Source organism: Chlorocebus sabaeus, chromosome 16, assembly GCF_047675955.1.
Source record: "Chlorocebus sabaeus isolate Y175 chromosome 16, mChlSab1.0.hap1, whole genome shotgun sequence".
Classification (NCBI taxonomy): domain Eukaryota; kingdom Metazoa; phylum Chordata; class Mammalia; order Primates; family Cercopithecidae; genus Chlorocebus; species Chlorocebus sabaeus.
In genome coordinates, this window is record NC_132919.1 from 67,916,452 (window position 1) to 67,934,538 (window position 18,087).

At 50.5% G+C, this 18,087-nt stretch overlaps 1 protein-coding gene across 4 annotated transcripts in view; it reads left to right on the plus strand.

Annotated features, from left to right (window-relative positions):
- The window catches only part of MPP2 (MAGUK p55 scaffold protein 2), a 33,137-nt gene extending 15,421 nt beyond the window's left edge, over positions 1-17,716 (plus strand). For 2 of the 4 annotated variants that reach the window (XM_073005254.1, XM_008012494.3), the window contains 10 exons: positions 8,950-9,102; positions 9,253-9,402; positions 9,769-9,996; positions 10,712-10,843; positions 10,952-11,057; positions 11,142-11,210; positions 11,448-11,609; positions 12,315-12,517; positions 12,887-13,015; positions 14,463-17,712. In XM_073005254.1, the coding sequence (XP_072861355.1) occupies positions 8,950-9,102; positions 9,253-9,402; positions 9,769-9,996; positions 10,712-10,843; positions 10,952-11,057; positions 11,142-11,210; positions 11,448-11,609; positions 12,315-12,517; positions 12,887-13,015; positions 14,463-14,639 (1,509 nt within the window). In that variant the 3' untranslated portion in view covers positions 14,640-17,712. Of the gene's footprint in view, positions 1-8,949; positions 9,103-9,252; positions 9,403-9,768; positions 9,997-10,711; positions 10,844-10,951; positions 11,058-11,141; positions 11,211-11,447; positions 11,610-12,314; positions 12,518-12,886; positions 13,016-14,462 lie in introns of all 4 variants that reach the window. The other 2 variants (XM_008012493.3, XM_008012492.3) reach the window with 2 other exon arrangements.
- Positions 17,717-18,087: the final 371 nt, after the last annotated feature.

Below are 18,087 nucleotides of genomic sequence, written 5' to 3' on the forward strand. Positions count from 1 at the left end.
AAAAAAGCCATACATTTCTTCTGTCCTTGTATAGGTGATCCTTTGCAATGTAAATTTGCCACTGCTCTCATCAAAGACAGTGTCTCTCAGAGCTCCCTGCATTGGACAATGGGACCTACTTCCTCCTTCTCACCAATTTTAATGATTTTGTGTACACAGACAAATTTCTAACCTAATAGACAAAGCACTGTGATTAAAGATCCAACTGCGAAAACTTGGTGAAGTGGCCCAGAAACCCAGAGGAATGAAATCAGATTGGAGCCACATGTGGTAGCTGTTGGCCTCCCTCCCTTACCCTGTGGAGCTGGGCTTGACTCTCTCTGGGGATGTGGCAGGCAGTGTGGGAGGGTCCAGGCTGGGTAGATATGGGACCAGGGAGGGGCAGGGCCTGAGGGTACAAATCTGGAGGGTTAAAAGCCCTAAGGGAAGTCAAGTCTGGCAGAGAGATCAGAAGTCCAGGCGGTTGACTGCACACAGCAGGTGGCGGCCCTGGCAGGTGGCTGGCATCTGGGAGGGCTGACATGGATCCAGTAGCAGGTGTTCCAGCTGCAGACAAGGCCGAGGTGAAGAATCCAAGGCAGGGAACATTCAGAAATTCAGAAAAATTGTTACTAATGGGGACATCTGCCAGGCAAGAGGCATGTGAAGGCTGGTGTAAACTAATTCACATGAGATGAAGAAGAAAGAACATAGGGCTTGGAGTCAGAAGATTCCACTGACCGGCTTTGTGAGTTTTGTATATCTGTCAACTTCTCTGAACTTGTTATTTCTTATGGAGGAATTTTTAAAAAATTAATTATTTATGTATGTATTTATTTTAAAAGAAAGATGAGGTCTCACTCTGTTGCCCAGGCTGGTCTTGAACTCCTGAGCTCAAGTGATCCTCCCACCTTGGCTTCCCAAAGTGCTAGGATTACAGGCATGAGCCACCATGCCCAGCTTAGTTATTTCTTTTGAGAAGTGGGGAGAATGATACCTATCCCTCAGAGTTGTGGTGGGGCTAGGTGGAGGTTATGGAAGTAGAAGTACTTTTTTTTTTTTTTTTGAGACGGAGTCTTGCTCTGTTGCCCAGGCTGGAGTGTAATGGCATAATCTCGGCTCACCGCAACCTCTGCCTCCCAGGTTCAAGCGATTCTCCTGCCTCAGCCTCCCGAGTAAGTGGGATTACAGGCCCACCATCCCCGGCTAATTTGTGTATTTTTAGTAGAGACGGGATTTCACCATGCTGGGCAGGCTGGCCTCGAACTCCTGACCTCAGGTGATCTGCCTGCCTTGGCCTCCCAAAGTGCAGGGATTACAGGCATGAGCCACCGTGCCCAGCTAGAAGTGCTTTTTGAGTCAGAAAGAGTTGTTATAATCTTAGCTTTAGACTGAAGTTCACAGGGAGGCCTCTTTCTGTGGGGAGGCTAGGGTGGAAGAGCTGGGAAAGCAAGACATGGCCCTAGAAGAATAGAGGTCTAGGGAGGTCACTAAGATAGGGGCTCTGACAAGGGGACATGACAAGCAGAGGGTGTAGTGGTGAGGCCAGTGTATCAGTTCACTTTTGCTGTGTAACAAACTATCCTGCTATGTAGTGGCTTAAAACAACTGTGATTTAATTCCCCTGATTTTGTGGGTTGGTTGGGTGGTTCTCCTCATCTGGGCTTGCTTAGCTGGGACTGGGTGGTCCAGGATGGCCTCACTCACATATCCGGTGTCTTAGCTGGGATGACTGCAATGTCTGGGATGGCCAGGCCCCTTTCCATCTGGTCTCTCATCCTCTAGTAGGGTCTCTCATCCTCAGCCACCTTCACATGGTGGTCTCACAAGCAAGGAAGGACAAGCCCTTAGTCACAAGCACTTTCTAAGCCTCTGCTCACATTTGATAATGGTCCATTGGCTAAAGCAAGTCACATCTATCAAACTCACATTAAAGAGTTCCTTTACTTTCTGACACACTACTCTCTGGGACATCTTTCAGCTTTTTATTTCACTATTTAATTATGAACCAGGGCTTCAAATAGGGATTCCCTGTCTTTTACCATGATCAGGGGCGTTGGAGTAGAGGGCAGAGGGAAAACTTTTCACTGAAATGACTGTGTAGTGTTTGCATCTGCAGCCTGCTACAGCTCTGGATTGGGAGGAAACAGAGCAGAATGCAGGCTGGCTCCACACGAGCTAGCTGTGTCTCCCACCCAAGCTTCTGGTCTACTATGAGCTTGAGCCCGTGCTTTGCTGAGGATGATTTTCAGAGCAGAATGAAATGAATGGCTACCACAGAAATTCAAATCACTCTTCTAGTTCTGGACCATGTGTCACCTAACATGAAAAAGAAGAATAAATTTTAGCAAAATAATAGTGAGTAAAAAAGTAGTAAGGGAAATAATTGTTCACTTAATAATATTAAGTGAAAAAAAATCAGGCCCCAGGGATGGATAAAATCATGATTCCTCCGTTTTTTTATGTCATAGAAAATGCATTTGGACAGACACTATTCCCTTTTTGTTAACTATATTCATTTCAGAAGTATGTAGAATATATACAGACACATTAAAACTCTTTAATTGGGAAGCCAAGGAATGACAAACACACTAAATCAAGATGGTGCTTTCAGCTGGGTGCGGTGGCTCACGCCTATAATCCCAGCACTTTGGGAGGCTGAGCTGGGTGAATCACCTGAGGTCAGGAGTTCAAGGCCAGCCTGACCAACATGGAGAAACCCTATCTCTACTAAAAATACAAAATTAGATGGGTGTGTTGGCGCATGCTGTAATCCCAGCTACTCGAGAGGCTGAGGCAGGAGAATCGCTTGAACCCGGGAGGTGGAGGTTGCAGTGAGCCAAGATTGCACCATTGCACTCCAGCCTGGGCAACGAGCAAAACTCTGTCTCCAAAAAAAAAAAAAAAAAAAAAAAAGGATGGTGCTTTCTGTAAGTGGGAGGGGTGAGTGGGGCATGTGGTTAGATGTAGGATATTGTCAAGAGCTTTGCTTTTTAGTTTGGGTGGTGGGTTTTCTTAGATCCTTGTTATATCATTTAAAAAATCTAATTTAGGCCAGGTGTGGTGGCTCATGCCTGTAATCCCAGCACTTTGGGAGGCCGACACAGGCAGATTGCCTGAGCTCAGGAGTTTGTGACCATCCTGGGCAACATGGTGAAACCCCGTCTCTACTAAAATATAAAAAATTAGCTGGGGGTGGTGGCGTGTGCCTGTAGTCCCAGCTACTCAGGAGACCGAAGCACAAGAATTGCTTGAGCCTGGTAAACAGAGGTTGCAGTGAGCCAAGATTGTGCCACTGCACTCCAATTTGGGCTACAGAGTGAGACTCCGTCTAAAAAAAAAAAAAAAAAATTAATTTTTTTTTTAGTTCAGCCCACTGAGGTGTTGGTTTTGTATTTGAATGAATAAATATTTAAAGTTTCCTCAGAGCTGTGAGGTCGAGCTTGGAGAGCTGTGCTTTCATATCTGTGGGTATAAAATGTCCAGGAGTGGCCACAGGAGGAGGAATGGATTAGCCCATGGTGGGAATGTCATTAAGTCAAAGATAAGAGGTAAGCAGCTTAGGAGGCACCCTGGCTTCCCCCTTGATCAAACACATCTCCTCAGAAAACTTGTCCTCCATCCATGGACCAGACGGTGCTAAAGTCAAAATGAGCGACCTCTCTAATGCTCACATCAGGACACCTGTGCCAGAGCTGGCTCCTGTTAACCCAAAAGAGCCATGCAAGGGTTGCCATGGTGAGATTGTTGCTGCCTGAGTGCCTTTGTTTATTCTTGACACTCAGTTGTTGGGGCTTTTATTCCCAACATTGTCCTAGGCACGGGCTGATAGAGCCAGAGCTGGGATGCCTCCCTCACTCTGGGGCTCCATGGGCTGGGCCCAGCTAAATGACTGAAAATCACGTAGGGCTCTGTGGAAGACCAACCCTCTGGGGCTTTTTCCTGTCCCCAAATGCTACTCCTTTGCCCCATTAGTTGTCTGTTTCCCCAGTAGGTTGTGGGTGTCAGTCTAAAATGCTGCCCACGTGGCAGAGGATGGTTTAGGAGGCTATGGGGCCATGTGGGGTGCTGTTCCCTGGCCTGTTTGGGGAAGGAGAAAGCAGAAAGGATCTAACCTTTATTGAGCACCTGCTGTGTGGTGTGCCAGGCACTGTGTCCATCTCACCAAATTCTCACAGCAGTCCTGTGAGGTGCTATTCAAATCTTACCATCTCATGGCTAAACAAATGTTCTATTATGAAAAAATTTAAAAATATATCCTGAACCTCTATCACCTAGCACCCCACTTCAACATTTAATAAGTCATGCATAATCTTATTTCATCCATACCTTCATCCACTTCCCTCTCTCCTCCATTGTTTTGGAGTACATCTCAGCCATAATAGATTGCATCTGCAAGTGTTTCATTGTGTACATAAACTACTGGGCTCAACTGAAAAGGATTCTTTTAAAAAGTTATACTACTATTCTTACACCTAAAAAAAATCAAACAATAGTTTTCTTGTGAATTTTTTAAATTAAACAAATTTTTAAAAATAGAAATGGGGTCTTACTGTCTTGAACTCCTGGGCTCCAGTGATCCTCCTGCCTTGGCCTCCCAAAGTGCTAGGATTACAGGTATGAGCCATTGTGCCCGGCCATGAATTTTTAATAAATGGTATTAGAACATCTGGATAGTAATTTTGAAAGATATCAAAGTATATTTATTCCTCACATCATGTATCAGAATAAACTCCAAGCAGATCAGAGATCTCTATGTGAAAATATAAATCATACACATCCTAGAAGAAAACAAGGCTGTGTATATGGGAAAAGCCCTCCCTTAAAACAAAACAAAACAAAACAAGAAAACAAAAAACTATGCCTCAAAATTCAGATGCATGAAAGATTATTACATTCACCCACATTAAAAACAATTTTTTTTTTTGAGCCAAGGTCTTGCTCTGTCACTCAGGCTGGAGTGCAGTGGTGCAAACAGTGCTCACTGCAGCCTCAATCTCCTGGGTTCAAGTGATCCTTCCACCTCAGCCTCCCAAGTAAGAGTAGCAGGGACCTCAGGTACATGCCACCATGCATTAAAATGAGCATTAAAAATGCTCAGGTGCATTTTAAAAATATTTTGTAGCAACAGGGGTTTGCTGTCTTACCCAGGCTGGTCTTGAACTCCTGGGTTCAAGCAGTCCTCCCTCCTCGACCTCCCAAAGTGCTGGGATTGCAGGTGTGAACCACCGCACCTGACCTAAATTTTTTTTTTTTTTGCATGCAAAAACACCACAAGCAGAGTCAAAAGACAAGTGGCAAACTGGGGGAAGTGATTTGCAAGAGATATCACAAAGGACTAATTTTCCCAATAGAGAGAAAACATTTTTTAAAATAGGGAAAAGAATAAAAACCAAGACCTGACAGAAAAATTGGGAAAGACATGAGTAGACAGTTCACAGAAAAGTATATACAGATGGCGCTTAAACATATGGAGAGATGTTTGACTTCACTCATAATAAGCAAAATGCAAAGTAAGCCCCACTGAGAGATCATTTCTCCTCCATGTGATTGGCAGACATGCAAATGTTTGAGCAACACTCTGGTGGTGAGCTTCAAGAATATCCCTCATACAGTGCTAGCAGGAAGGCAAACTGGCCCAAGTCCCATGGAGGGGAATTTGTCAATATCTAAGAAAATTACGTATGTATTTATTACTTGACCCAGCAAGACTTCTAGGAATTTACAAGGAAGATCTTCTCCACAGATATAGAATACTATGCCAGAGTCATTTACTGCAACATTATTTGCAATAGCAAAGTATTAGAAACAACCTAAATACCCATGGAGACTGGTTGAATAAATTACAGGAATCCAGTCATGCAATGGAGTCAAATGCAGTAATTAAAATAATAAGATGAGCACGGTGGTTCACGCCTGTAATCCCAACCCGGGAGGCAGAGGATGCAGTGAGCTGAGACCATGACACTGCACTCCATCCTGGGTGACAAAGTAAGACTCTGTCTCAAACAAACTAAAAATAATAATAAAGGAAGATCTCTATGCAGTTTCATGGAGTGATTTCTATGGCATATTTTTAAATAAAAAGCCAGAAAACAAACCAAATCAGTTAAATAAACAAAAGCCCCAAGGTGTCAAAGGGTATATACAGTGTTCTATGTTTTATGTAAGAAAGGGCAATTTATTTATTTATTTATTTAGAAATAGAGTCTTGCTCTGTTGCCCAGGCTGGAGTGCAGTGGCGCAATCTCAGCTCCCTGCAACCTTTGCCTCCCAGGTCCAAGTGATTCTTGTGCCTCAGCCACCTGAGTAGCTGGGATTACAGGCATGTGCCACCATGCCTGGCTAATTTTGTATTTTTGGTAGAGATGGGGTTTTACCATGTTGGTCAGGCTGGTCTCGAACTTCTGACCTCAGGTGATCCTCCTACCTCGGCCTCACAAAGTACTGGGATTACAGGCGTGAGCCACCTTGCTTGGCCTTTAGTGGTGATTTCTGAGATTTTGATACACCCATCACCCAAGTAGTGTACACCGTACCCAGTGTGTTGTCTTTTATCCCTTATGCCCCTACTACCCATCTCCGCTGATTTTTACTTAATAGATTTGTGATAGGTAGTAGCAGTTGTATAGCAATTCTGAAACTGCTTTGAATATTGAAGGACAGAACAAATAAGTAAATATATTGATGTTATTGGGAAATAAGTTCTCACTGAAGGAGAAGGGAGACACAAATATGGAATGGGGGAAGATGAGAAAAATCCTTTAGAGTTTGATTTTATTTGGAGCCATCAGTATCTACTAATGACTGCCAAAGAAATGATGCCCAGAAACAATGGGTACTGAGTGCCCACATCTTGGTTTCTAAATACTATCCCCTGCTAAAAGGAATCAGGGTTCTTTGGAGAAATTGCTGATTCCAGACCTGGGGTAGGGAACATATCAAATGAGCCTGTGCCAGAAGGGAAGGAGATGCTCAAGGACTGATGGGAACATGTCAGCAGGACAGAGGTGTGAATGGGGCTCCCACTGGACAAATTTGGGATAAACTGCATCAACGAAGATAGTGATCGTAATGGATTAGAACACACGAAATAAAAAAAAAACTCATAGTGATATCATGAGAGAGAGAAGGAGAGAAAGAGGAGTAGGGTGGTAGAGAGAAAAGAGCTCATTCTTTTTTTTTTTTTTTTTGAGACAGAGTTTTGCTCTTGTTGCCCAGGCTGGAGTGCAATGGCACGATCTCGGCTCATTGCAACCTCCGCCTCCCAGGTTCAAGTGATTCTCCTGCCTCAGCCTCCTGAGTAGCTGGGATTACAGGTGCCCAGCACTACCCCCGGCTAATTTTTTGTATTTGTAGTAGAAACGAGGTTTCACCATGTTGACCAGGCTGTTTTGCAAACTCCTGACCTCAGGTGATCCACCCGCCTTGGCCTCCCAAAGTTCAGGGATTACAGGCGTGACCCACTGTGCCTGGCTGAAAAGCTCATTCTTATAGTAGAATGCCAATAAATGTAGAAGGAATGATGGGAATTAGGTAATCACTATTTTGCAACCTCCAGTATAATAATTCATTTAGGCAAGGGTCATAAATTGACGCTGAATCCATTGGTGAAGGATTTTGGGGGAACAGAATAGTCACATAGTCTCAAAGTATGGGAAAGACACAAAGACACAAGATCACCTACGTAGAACTCTTGTCAAAAGGATTAACGTGAGTCTAATCATGAGGAAACAATCAACTAAATCTAGTGCTAAAGCATCCTAAAAACTACTGGCCTGGAGTCTAAAAATGTCTAGGCTGGGTGCAGTGGCTCACTCCTGTAATCCCAGGCTTTGGGAGCCTGAGGTGGGAGGATCGCTTGAAGCCCAGAGTCTGAGACCACCCTAGGCAACGTAGTGAGACCCTGTCCCTACAAAACAAAAACAGAAACAACAAAACAAAACAAAACAACAAATGTCCTGAAAGTCCAAAAGTTATTGGGATATGTTCTAGATTAGAGGAGAATAAAAAGATGTGTCAACCAAATACAACATATGATCATCAATTGGATCCTGAATCAGAAAAAAATAGAACTATAAAGGATACTTTTGGGACAAGAGTAGACATTTGAATATGGACTGTCTTACATAATATATTAATGAATCAATGTGCAATTTCTTGCAGGTGATAATGGTATTGTGGTTTATGCAGCAGAATGTCTTTGTTCCTATGAAATACATGCTGAAATACTTTGGGATAAAGTGGCTTGTGTTGTTTGCAATGATCTTTCAAAGATTCAGAGGGGAAAAAAAGGTCTTCATATATACTCTTGAAATGGAATTCCTTTCTTCCTGACCCACCTAACCTAACACTCCCCCCTGGGCTGGTCACTGGCAAAGGATTCCTTTTCCGTTTTCAGCGCACCTTGGTATGGAACCCGGACCCAGCAGAGCGACAAATAGGTGTGGGGCCTGCTCCTGGCACCATGTGCTGATTTCGTGTCCCCTCATTCACTGGGAACACTGAGTTGAGAGCCTGGAGATGCAAGTTCAAGTCCTAGTGACCCTGGGAAAGTTATTCCACCTCCCTAACTTCCTCATCCGGGGCTTCAGGGTCTTCAAGACCCCACCCAACCATGATGTCCGGTAGAAGAAGCTATTTTTGAATGCCAATGCATATAGGGTCCTGGGAGCTGGGGACAATTTGGTAACTTCTAATGACCCTCTGTGGCAAGGGGATGGAAAGGAAAGTTTGTCCTTTGGTTTCTTCCTTCCCTAAAGTAGGTCCTAGTCATTTTGGGGAAGAAAGGAGACAGCAAGGAAAGAATGTGCACGTGTGGGTTATTATTGTGTGTCAGTGAGTGAGGAGCTGAAGCTGGGGGCTGGGGTTGGGGTGGGGAAAATGCCTGGGGGCTGAGGAGGACCCTGCTTGGTGTCTCAGCGCTCCTGGGGAAGCTCCTAGCCACACCTGTTCTGCTTCCATCCCCAGGCCCATGAGAGGCTGGAGGAGACGAAGCTGGAGGCCGTGAGAGACAACAACCTGGAGCTGGTGCAGGAGATCCTGCGGGACCTGGCACAGCTGGCTGAGCAAAGCAGCACTGCTGCCGAGCTGGCCCATATCCTCCAGGAGCCCCACTTCCAGGTTCCTGGCCGCTGGGGCTGGGGTGAGGGAGCAGGAGGCGGGTGGACCGGGGCATGCTGCTGTTGGAGGGGCCGGCAGGAAGTTGGAGCTGGGATGGGAAGAGACCCAGGGCACTACCCCATTGTCCCTTCTTTTCCCACCACCCCCTAGTCCCTCCTGGAGACGCATGACTCTGTGGCCTCAAAGACCTATGAGACACCACCCCCCAGCCCTGGCCTGGACCCTACATTCAGCAACCAGCCTGTACCTCCCGACGCCGTGCGCATGGTGGGCATCCGAAAGACAGCCGGAGAACATCTGGTAAGGACTGGGCAGGGCCAGAGGCGGGGCTGGTGAGGGTGGGGGATTGAGAATAACCAATGAGGGGACAAAAAAGGCCAAGCGTGGTCTGAAGATGAAGATGGGGCCAGCTTTGTGCAGGGAAGGGCCCAAGCAGACCCAGGAGACCATAGACACTGCGCACTCACCTGTGTCTGCATCTCTCCAGTCTGCCCTCCATTAGTACCTGCTCTAAGTGAAGAATTTAGGCAGAAGGATGGAGGACGACTTTGTGAGTGCGGGGGTGGGTGGGTGGGGACAGGAATGGAGGTGCTATTAGGAGAGTATTTGAAGATTCTGACTTGGAGCAATCGGGTCCTCATCTTACACTCTCCCTCTGACCTCCAGGGTGTAACGTTCCGCGTGGAGGGCGGCGAGCTGGTGATCGCACGCATTCTGCATGGGGGCATGGTGGCTCAGCAAGGCCTGCTGCATGTGGGTGACATCATCAAAGAGGTGAACGGGCAGCCAGTGGGCAGTGACCCCCGTGCACTGCAGGAGCTCCTGCGCAATGCCAGTGGCAGCGTCATCCTCAAGATCCTGCCCAGCTACCAGGAGCCCCATCTGCCCCGCCAGGTGGGCCCCTCCACCAGCCCCTCTCTCAGCAGAAGGCCCAAGGGATGGCCGAGCCTCCTGGCTGTCAGGGTTGCAAGTCTCACTGAGGCCCTCCTCTCCTACTGGTTTCCTCCAGGGGAGATGAGGGTGGGACCTGCAGCCCAGGGGCAGCTGACTGCAGCCGCTGACAGGCCTCTGCCTCTGCTGCACCTGCATGTGCTCCCGCGTTGGCCGGCATTATGCATGCAGCCACAGCCTGGGGTAGCAGAGTGTATGAGAGAGCGCCTGCATCGTGGTCAGCGTTCTTCACATGTTTGCATGCATGCGCAGGGTGGGTGGCGTTGTCGTATGTCCTGGACAACTGTCTCCTAGTTGGTGGATTCTGGGGGTCTGGCTGCTCTGTCTACCTCTCCTATTGGCTCTCTCGCCCTCTGCCAGAGCCCTTCTCCAAGGGTAGAGGGTGAGTGGAGGGAGGGATCCAGGATTAGGTGCCAGGGTCGTGTCCCCTACTTGGTGGTCCCACATCCTTGGTCCTAAGATCTGAATCCTGTAGTACTAGATGTGAAGGGAGGTTGGCACCAGGGAGGCACATGGGCGGGCCTGGAGGCATCACTCCTGCAGGGGGACAGTTCCATTTCCCCTTGTGTCTTTGTGAAAAGAGGGGGCACGGGGTAGACCTCCACCTGCAGCCTTCTACTGCCCCTTCCCCCGACCCTTTGCTGATTCCTGGGCCCAGGTATTTGTGAAATGTCACTTCGACTATGACCCGGCCCGAGACAGCCTCATCCCCTGCAAGGAAGCAGGCCTGCGCTTCAACGCCGGGGACTTGCTCCAGATCGTAAACCAGGACGATGCCAACTGGTGGCAGGTGAGCCCCGGGCACCCCTGCATCTCTCCAGGTGTGGTGCATGGGAGGGCAAGGGCACAGGGAGGGGTCCTCTTGCTCAGGCAGATCTTGGTCTCATGTCCGTTTCAGGCATGCCATGTTGAAGGGGGCAGTGCTGGGCTCATCCCCAGCCAGCTGCTGGAGGAGAAGCGGAAAGCATTTGTCAAGAGGGACCTGGAGCTGACACCAAACTCAGGTAGGAGGTCCCCCTACCCCACATCTCCAATCTGGGATCCGACAGGGCCCTGTCTGCCTCACTCACCCATCTCCCTATGGCCAGGGACCCTATGCGGCAGCCTTTCAGGAAAGAAAAAGAAGCGAATGATGTATTTGACCACAAAGAATGCAGGTGGGTATCAGAGTGTCCCCCCTTTTGTCCTCCTCTAACATGGCTTGCCTTTCCCTGTCCCCACGCATCACCTGTGAAGATGTGTGCCTGGCTCAGATGCTGCCAGCCGTGTCCCTAGGCCCTGCCCGACTCCCCCTTGCTCCCCTGTTCTAAGCCCTCTTGCCCTCAGCCTCCCTGAGAGCTCCGCCCCTCCCTCACCGTGCAGCCTGGTGAGCAGCACCATCTCCCTGTGTCCAGAGTTTGACCGTCATGAGCTGCTCATTTATGAGGAGGTGGCCCGCATGCCCCCGTTCCGCCGGAAAACCCTGGTGCTGATTGGGGCTCAGGGCGTGGGAAGGCGCAGCCTGAAGAACAAGCTCATCATGTGGGATCCAGATCGCTATGGCACCACGGTGCCCTGTGAGTGGGAGCTGGGCCCTGCTGAGTCGGGGACAGGGAGCAGGGGCTCCCCTGGGGGCCAGGGCTGAGCCTACCGAATGGGCATCTTCATGGGCGCCAGGCCAGGTGGTACCTTTGGGTGTACGGGTTGGGGTGCACGCCCTCTGTGGGTAGGTAGGGGAACTTCAGGCTCAGGAAGGATGAGGGAGGTGTCCTGCCAACAGGTGGCCTAGTGGGCTGGGCTGGCGTCCCCTTTCCTTGTTTCACTTGCTAAAAGCCGTGAAGAAAGTGAGTACCCAGCTGTGCACCCGGGTGAAACAGGCTATGAGCTGTGTATGTGTAGCCTTGTGGAAGACAGGGCTTCTAATAGTGGCAGAACCAGCGGGGGTGGTGGAAGCTCCTGGCTGCCAGAGGCAGGACTAAGAGCACTGCCCTGGTCTGCTTGGCTCTTGCTGTGTGGCTTTGGGCTGTACATTGCCCTTTCTGTACCTCAGCCTCTCATCTGTGGGCTCTGGGTTGGACCAGGGTTACCACCTCATGTCTCTGTGTGTGCCAGTGGGGAGGGTGGGGGGCAGGTGTGTGCAAAGGCAGCAGTGCTGGCAAGATGAGGGGCAGACTGCACCCCCAAGACTGGGAAACGGGGGCTTGGGTAAGTGTGCATATATGTGTCTGAGGCACTGTGACCTGCCCGTGCCCATTTGGCCCAACCTACCCCCATCCCCCTAGACACCTCCCGGCGGCCCAAAGACTCAGAGCGGGAAGGTCAGGGTTACAGCTTTGTGTCCCGTGGGGAGATGGAGGCTGACATCCGTGCTGGGCGCTACCTGGAACATGGCGAATACGAGGGCAACCTGTATGGCACACGTATTGACTCCATCCGGGGCGTGGTCACTGCCGGGAAGGTGTGCGTGCTGGATGTCAACCCCCAGGTACTGCCACTCTGCTCCTTTCCAGCCTGCCGTGTCCTCTCTGCTGCCTCAGTGTTCCCCCATAGTTCCAGGTACCTGTCACCTGAGCACACCCATGTACCCCCTCTGCCCTCAACTACTGCTTGAAACCCAGCCTACCTGGAACCTTTCTCAGCCTTCCAGAGCCCCCACTCCTCTAGTCTCCTCCAGTCACCCAGCCACCTGCCAGCTATTTGTCGTTTGTCCCAGGACTCATGTCCCAGACCCCTAGGCACCCTTTTCCACCCACTCCCAAGTGCCTACCCCAACCCCAGTCACCCTCACAGCCTTTCTCTGGTTCCCAGGACAGACATGGGGATATGCTCCCTACCCTTCCTTCTCCTTCTGCAGGCGGTGAAGGTGCTACGAACGGCCGAGTTTGTCCCTTACGTGGTGTTCATCGAGGCCCCAGACTTCGAGACCCTGCGGGCCATGAACAGGGCCGCGCTGGAGAGTGGAGTGTCCACCAAGCAGCTCACGGTGAGGGCTCTGAGGTGTGGGGGAGGCGTCCAATGGCTAACTAGGGTGGTGGGGGACAGGCCTGAGCTGACAGAGAGGAGGTGGTGGTGTTGGGGAGGGACAGGGGCCTGCTCCAGTTATCGGTGAGGCAGGACGTGGTCCCCCACTGCATAGATGTGGAAGTCTGAGAGAGGAAGTCCAAAGTCTCAGAGTGAGCCAGGCACACAGCTAGCCTGTGGGGCACATGTGCTTCTGACTCCAGGCCCCCAGCTCAGCCCACTCTGCAGGGACATAATGCTGGCCAGAGAGAGTTCCAGAGGGCCAGTGGAAGAGGTGGGCAGGAGGTGGGCCAGGTGAGCTTGGGTTGCTTATAACTGGGGGAAAGCTGAAAGGTAGGAGAAAGCCAGAGGCGGGAAGGCTGGCTGGAGGGGTGAGTCAGTGTAAGAGAGCAGGCAGTGCCTGGAGGAGAGGCTTCAAGCCTGCATTGCAGGACTCCAGCCCCTTCCTCCTTCCTCCCTGTATCTTGCTGTGCCTTCCCGGGAGGTGGAGGGTTTGCAGAGCTCTGAGCGCAGGGGTCCCTCTGCTGGCCATGCCTGGTGCTGCTGCACTCAGGCCCCGTGTACAAAGGGTACAAAAAGGTCACACAGAGAGTCAGTGGCTAAACAGGGTCTGCCTGACTCTCAAGTCAGTGCTCCCTCAAGTCTGACTAGGCTGCCTTACCTATGTAGCATGACAGGCTGGTACCAGGGCAATCCACAAGTACCCAGGACAACCCCACCCTCTAGCATGGCTGGGGCCCAGAAGAAGCTGTTTAGGCTGGCACCCTTCTGCCAGTGACCCCCTTAGGAGCTCTGGACCCTTGCCTGATTCCCATTCTGGGCACCTCCTCCTTGGCAAAAGGTTTGGCCAACCGGAGCTGCTGGGATATAGCTAGCTTCAGCTTATTTAAGTCAATTGTCAAGTACCCTTCCCCACCCCTGCCCAGCCAGCTTCCACTGGGTTGAGGGTGGGGTTGTCCTGGGTACTTGTGGATTGCCCTGGTACCAGCCCGTCATGCTGCATAGGTAAGGCAGCCTAGTCAGCCTTGAGGGAGCACTGGCTTGAGAGTCAGGCAGACCCTGTTTAGCCACTGTCTGTGTGACCTTTTTGTACCTTAATTTTCTGTTATAAATGGGGAAGAATTAATCCTACTTTGCAAAGCTGTAGTGAAGATTATGTGGCATGCAAAGCATTTAGGGGTGTGATTGGCAGTTACTAAAGCTTATTTCCTCCCTTTCACTCATCATCTGTTTGTGGTTGATGGTGAGCCACTTTGAGGCAAACAGAGAGGGGCCCCTCCCTTCCTAGCCAGGGAGTCCACACCGGGGTTGGGCTTTGGGGAGGGGGAGTGGGGGAGCTGTAGCTCCTTCTGACAGTGGGGGTGAGTTGTAGGAACTGACTGTAGGGAGGTCCCCTTGTGCCTGGGCAGGAGGCGGACCTGAGACGGACAGTGGAGGAGAGCAGCCGCATCCAGAGGGGCTATGGGCACTACTTTGACCTCTGCCTGGTCAATAGCAACCTGGAGAGGACCTTCCGCGAGCTCCAGGCGGCCATGGAGAAGCTACGGACAGAGCCCCAGTGGGTGCCTGTCAGCTGGGTGTACTGAGCCTGTTCACCTGGTCCTCAGCCCACTCTGTGTTGAAACCCAGAACCTGAATCCATCCCATTCCTGACCTGTGACCCCCTGCCACAATCCTTAGCCCCTATATCTGGCTCTCCTTGGGTAATAGCTCCCAGCAGGCCCTAAGTCTGGCTTCAGCACAGAGGCGTGCACTGCCAGGGAGGTGGGCATTCATGGGGTACCCTGTGCCCAGGTGCTGCCCACTCCCAATGCCCATTGGCCACCAGATATCTCTGAGGGCCAAGCCATGCCCAGGAATGTGTCAGAGTCACCTCCATAATGGTCAGTACAGAGAAGATAAAAGCTGCTTTGGGACCACATGGTCAGTAGGTACACTGCCCCCTGCCACCCCTCCCCAGTCACCAGTTCTCCTCTGGACTGGCCACACCCACCCCATTCTTGGACTCCTTCCACCTCTCACCTCTGTGTCGCAGGAGCAGGCCTTGGGCTGTTTCCATGTGGCCAGGGGAATGCATGTCCCACTGGCAGCCAGACAGGCCTGGGTGGTGGTGCCAGCCTGGTGCCATCTTGAAGGCTGGAGGAGTCAGAGTGAGAGCCAGTGGCCACAGCTGCAGAGCACTGTAGCTCCCAGCTCCCTCAGAAAGGGGCAGGGTCACAGGGCAGATGCTGCTCGGTCCCTCCCTCATCCACAGCTTCTCACTGCCGAAGTTTTTCCAGATTTTTCCAATGTGTCCTGACAGGTCAGCCCTGCTCCCCACAGGGCCAGGCTGGCAGGGGTCAGTGGGCTCAGCCCAGGTAGGTGCAGGATGGAGGAATGAGCCTTGTGACAACCTGCTGCTACCAACTGAAGAGCCCCAAGCTCTCCATGGCCCACAGCAGGCACAGGTCTGGGTTCTGTGTCCTTGACCTTGGTCTATTTTGGTTTTTTCTCTAGCCAGGTCCAGGTAACCCACTTGTGTCAGGGCTGCCGGGTTGGAGGGGCTGAGGAGGAGTTCAGAGGGGACCTTAGGAGCCTAGGCTTGAAGGACAGTTGCCCACCAGGAGGTTCCTCACACACAACTCCAGGGGGCGCCATTTACACTGTAGTCTGCACAGCCTGTGGTTCCATGTGCATGCTTGGCGCCTGTCTGTGCCTCTGGCACTGGGGTGTGTGTATATGTATGTGCGTGTGTGCGTGTGCACGTGTGTGTGTGTGTGTCAGGTTTAGTTTGGGGAAGAAGCAAAGGATTGTTTTGTTTTGGAGGTCTCTCTTTGGGGCCCCTTTCTGGGGGTTCCCCATCAGCCCTCATTTCTTATAATACCCTGATCCCAGACTCTGAAGCCCTGGTCCTTTCCTGATGTTTTCTCCCTTGTGCTATTGTTCCTCTACCCTAAATGCCCCCCTGCCGTAACTTGGGGAGGGCAGTTTTGTAAAATAGGAGACTCCCTTTAAGAAAGAATGCTGTCCTAGATGTATTTGGGCATCTCATCCTTCATTGTTCTCTGCATTCCGTCCGGGGTGAGCCTGTCCTCAGAGGAGACAACCTGGGACACCCCAAGTCCAAACCCCTGTGCCTCCCAGTTCTTCCAAGTGTCTAACTAGTCTTCTCTGCAGCGTCAGCCAAAGCTGGCCCCTGAACCACTGTGTGCCCATTTCCTAGGGAAGGGGAAGGAGAATAAACAGAATATTTATTACAAATGTTAGAATATATTTCTTATACTAGGAATCTCATTTGCATTTGCATAGAGTATACACATGGGGTGGAAAGGCCAGGCCTGCCCCCATCTCGTTGGTGTGCCTCTGCATATACTACACACTCATCTTCCTGCTCCTCTTTTCCCTTGATCAGTGTCCTTTCCTCCTGGTTCAGCTGTCCCTTGCATCACCCTCAGCCTAAGGGAGTGGGAAGGAAATGGGGTGTTTTCCTGCTGACTTGAGGCTATGGGGTCACTTGCCACTTCCTACCTTCCCTGGGGGACTTGAGGGTAGAGGCAGGGGAAGATTTGTTGTTGCAGCTGCCTCTGCCCCCTTGGTCCAAATGACCATCTCTGATGGAGATGGGTTGGGTACCTGGCCCTCATGGCACCCTCACTGCTAGTGATGCCAAGGGGCAGGCCTGGAGCCCTTCCCTCCTGTCTCTTCTCAGTCCTTCCTCTCTGAACAGCCTCCTACCTCCCCTGCCTGAGCCCCACTCCACAGCCCTCCCAGGTACCTATCAAGTGGGAGCGGAGGCTGTCAGTCCTTGGCTCATTTGGGACAGGGCTGGGGCTGGGTTGGAACAGGTGTGTGTGCCCACCACATTAGCTCTGTGACTCTTCTCCCTCCCTGCCATTGTGGACTCTTGTATTTGAGGGATCTCAGGAGAGAGAGGACCCTACCATCCACTGTCCATGTTCAGTCCCAGCCCCAGTGCCCTTCCTCTGTCCCCTCCCTCAGCCATCCAATTCTTGAGTTTTCTCACTGACGGGTTTTTTCTTTTCCTTGGATTAAATGTGAAAGCAAAGGCTTCTGGCTCTGCTTGTCTTTGGTTGGGGTTGGTGGATGGCTTTGGGAGAAAGTGAGAGCTGGGGAGCACAGCACAGATGACTCTAGAATGGAAGTCAGAGTGACATGTCTTGTTTTCTGCAATGTCTTCCTTTCCTGTCTTGCCCCTGCACACTCCCCCATCCCCAGAAGATGCTCCTTCTAAGTGCTTGTACCCAAGGACATGAACAGACATTTCTCAAAACAAGACATACAAGTGACAATGTATGAAAAAGTGCTTAATGTCACTAATCATCCGAGAAATGCAAACCAAAACCATGTTGAGTTACCATCTCACACCAGTCAGAATGGCTATTATTAAAAGGTCAAAAAATAAGATGCCGGTGAAGTTGCAGACAAGAGGGAGTGCTTATACCCTATTAGTGAGAATGTAAATTAGTTCAGCCCCTGTGGAAAGCAGTTTGGAGATTTTTCATAGCACTACCATTCATTCCAGCAATCCCATCACTGGGCATCTACCCAAAGGAGAATAAATAATTTCACCAAAAAGATACCTGCACTTGTGTGATTGTCACTATGGGGCTGAACGTAGGACGAACGCCACTTGTGACAGTTACTACGGGACTGAACAAAAGAGGATGAACGCAGAAATGAAAACTTAACACCAAAGAATCTGCTTTAAAGAAGGGGTCCTTGCCTTTGCTTCTAGTGAGCAAGGGCCCTGAGCTTCCACAGCCCTCCGTATTTATTGGGTAGGAAGAGCAGGGAGGAGCAGCTAACCATTGGTCAGCTGCTTGATTTATCACAGGTTCACATAATTGCTAACAGGCTTCAGGTATGCCTGTAGGTAATCACAAACACTGCGCCTGGGGCGTGACTGCCCTCAGCATTCCTTCTGAGCAGCAGACACAGTTTGTCAGTTTGCCAACATTCTGCATTTATGAGAACAGTTTGCTGTTTGCTCATATAGCCTTCAGTGGTATACTGAGTTGATCACGACCCTCATTC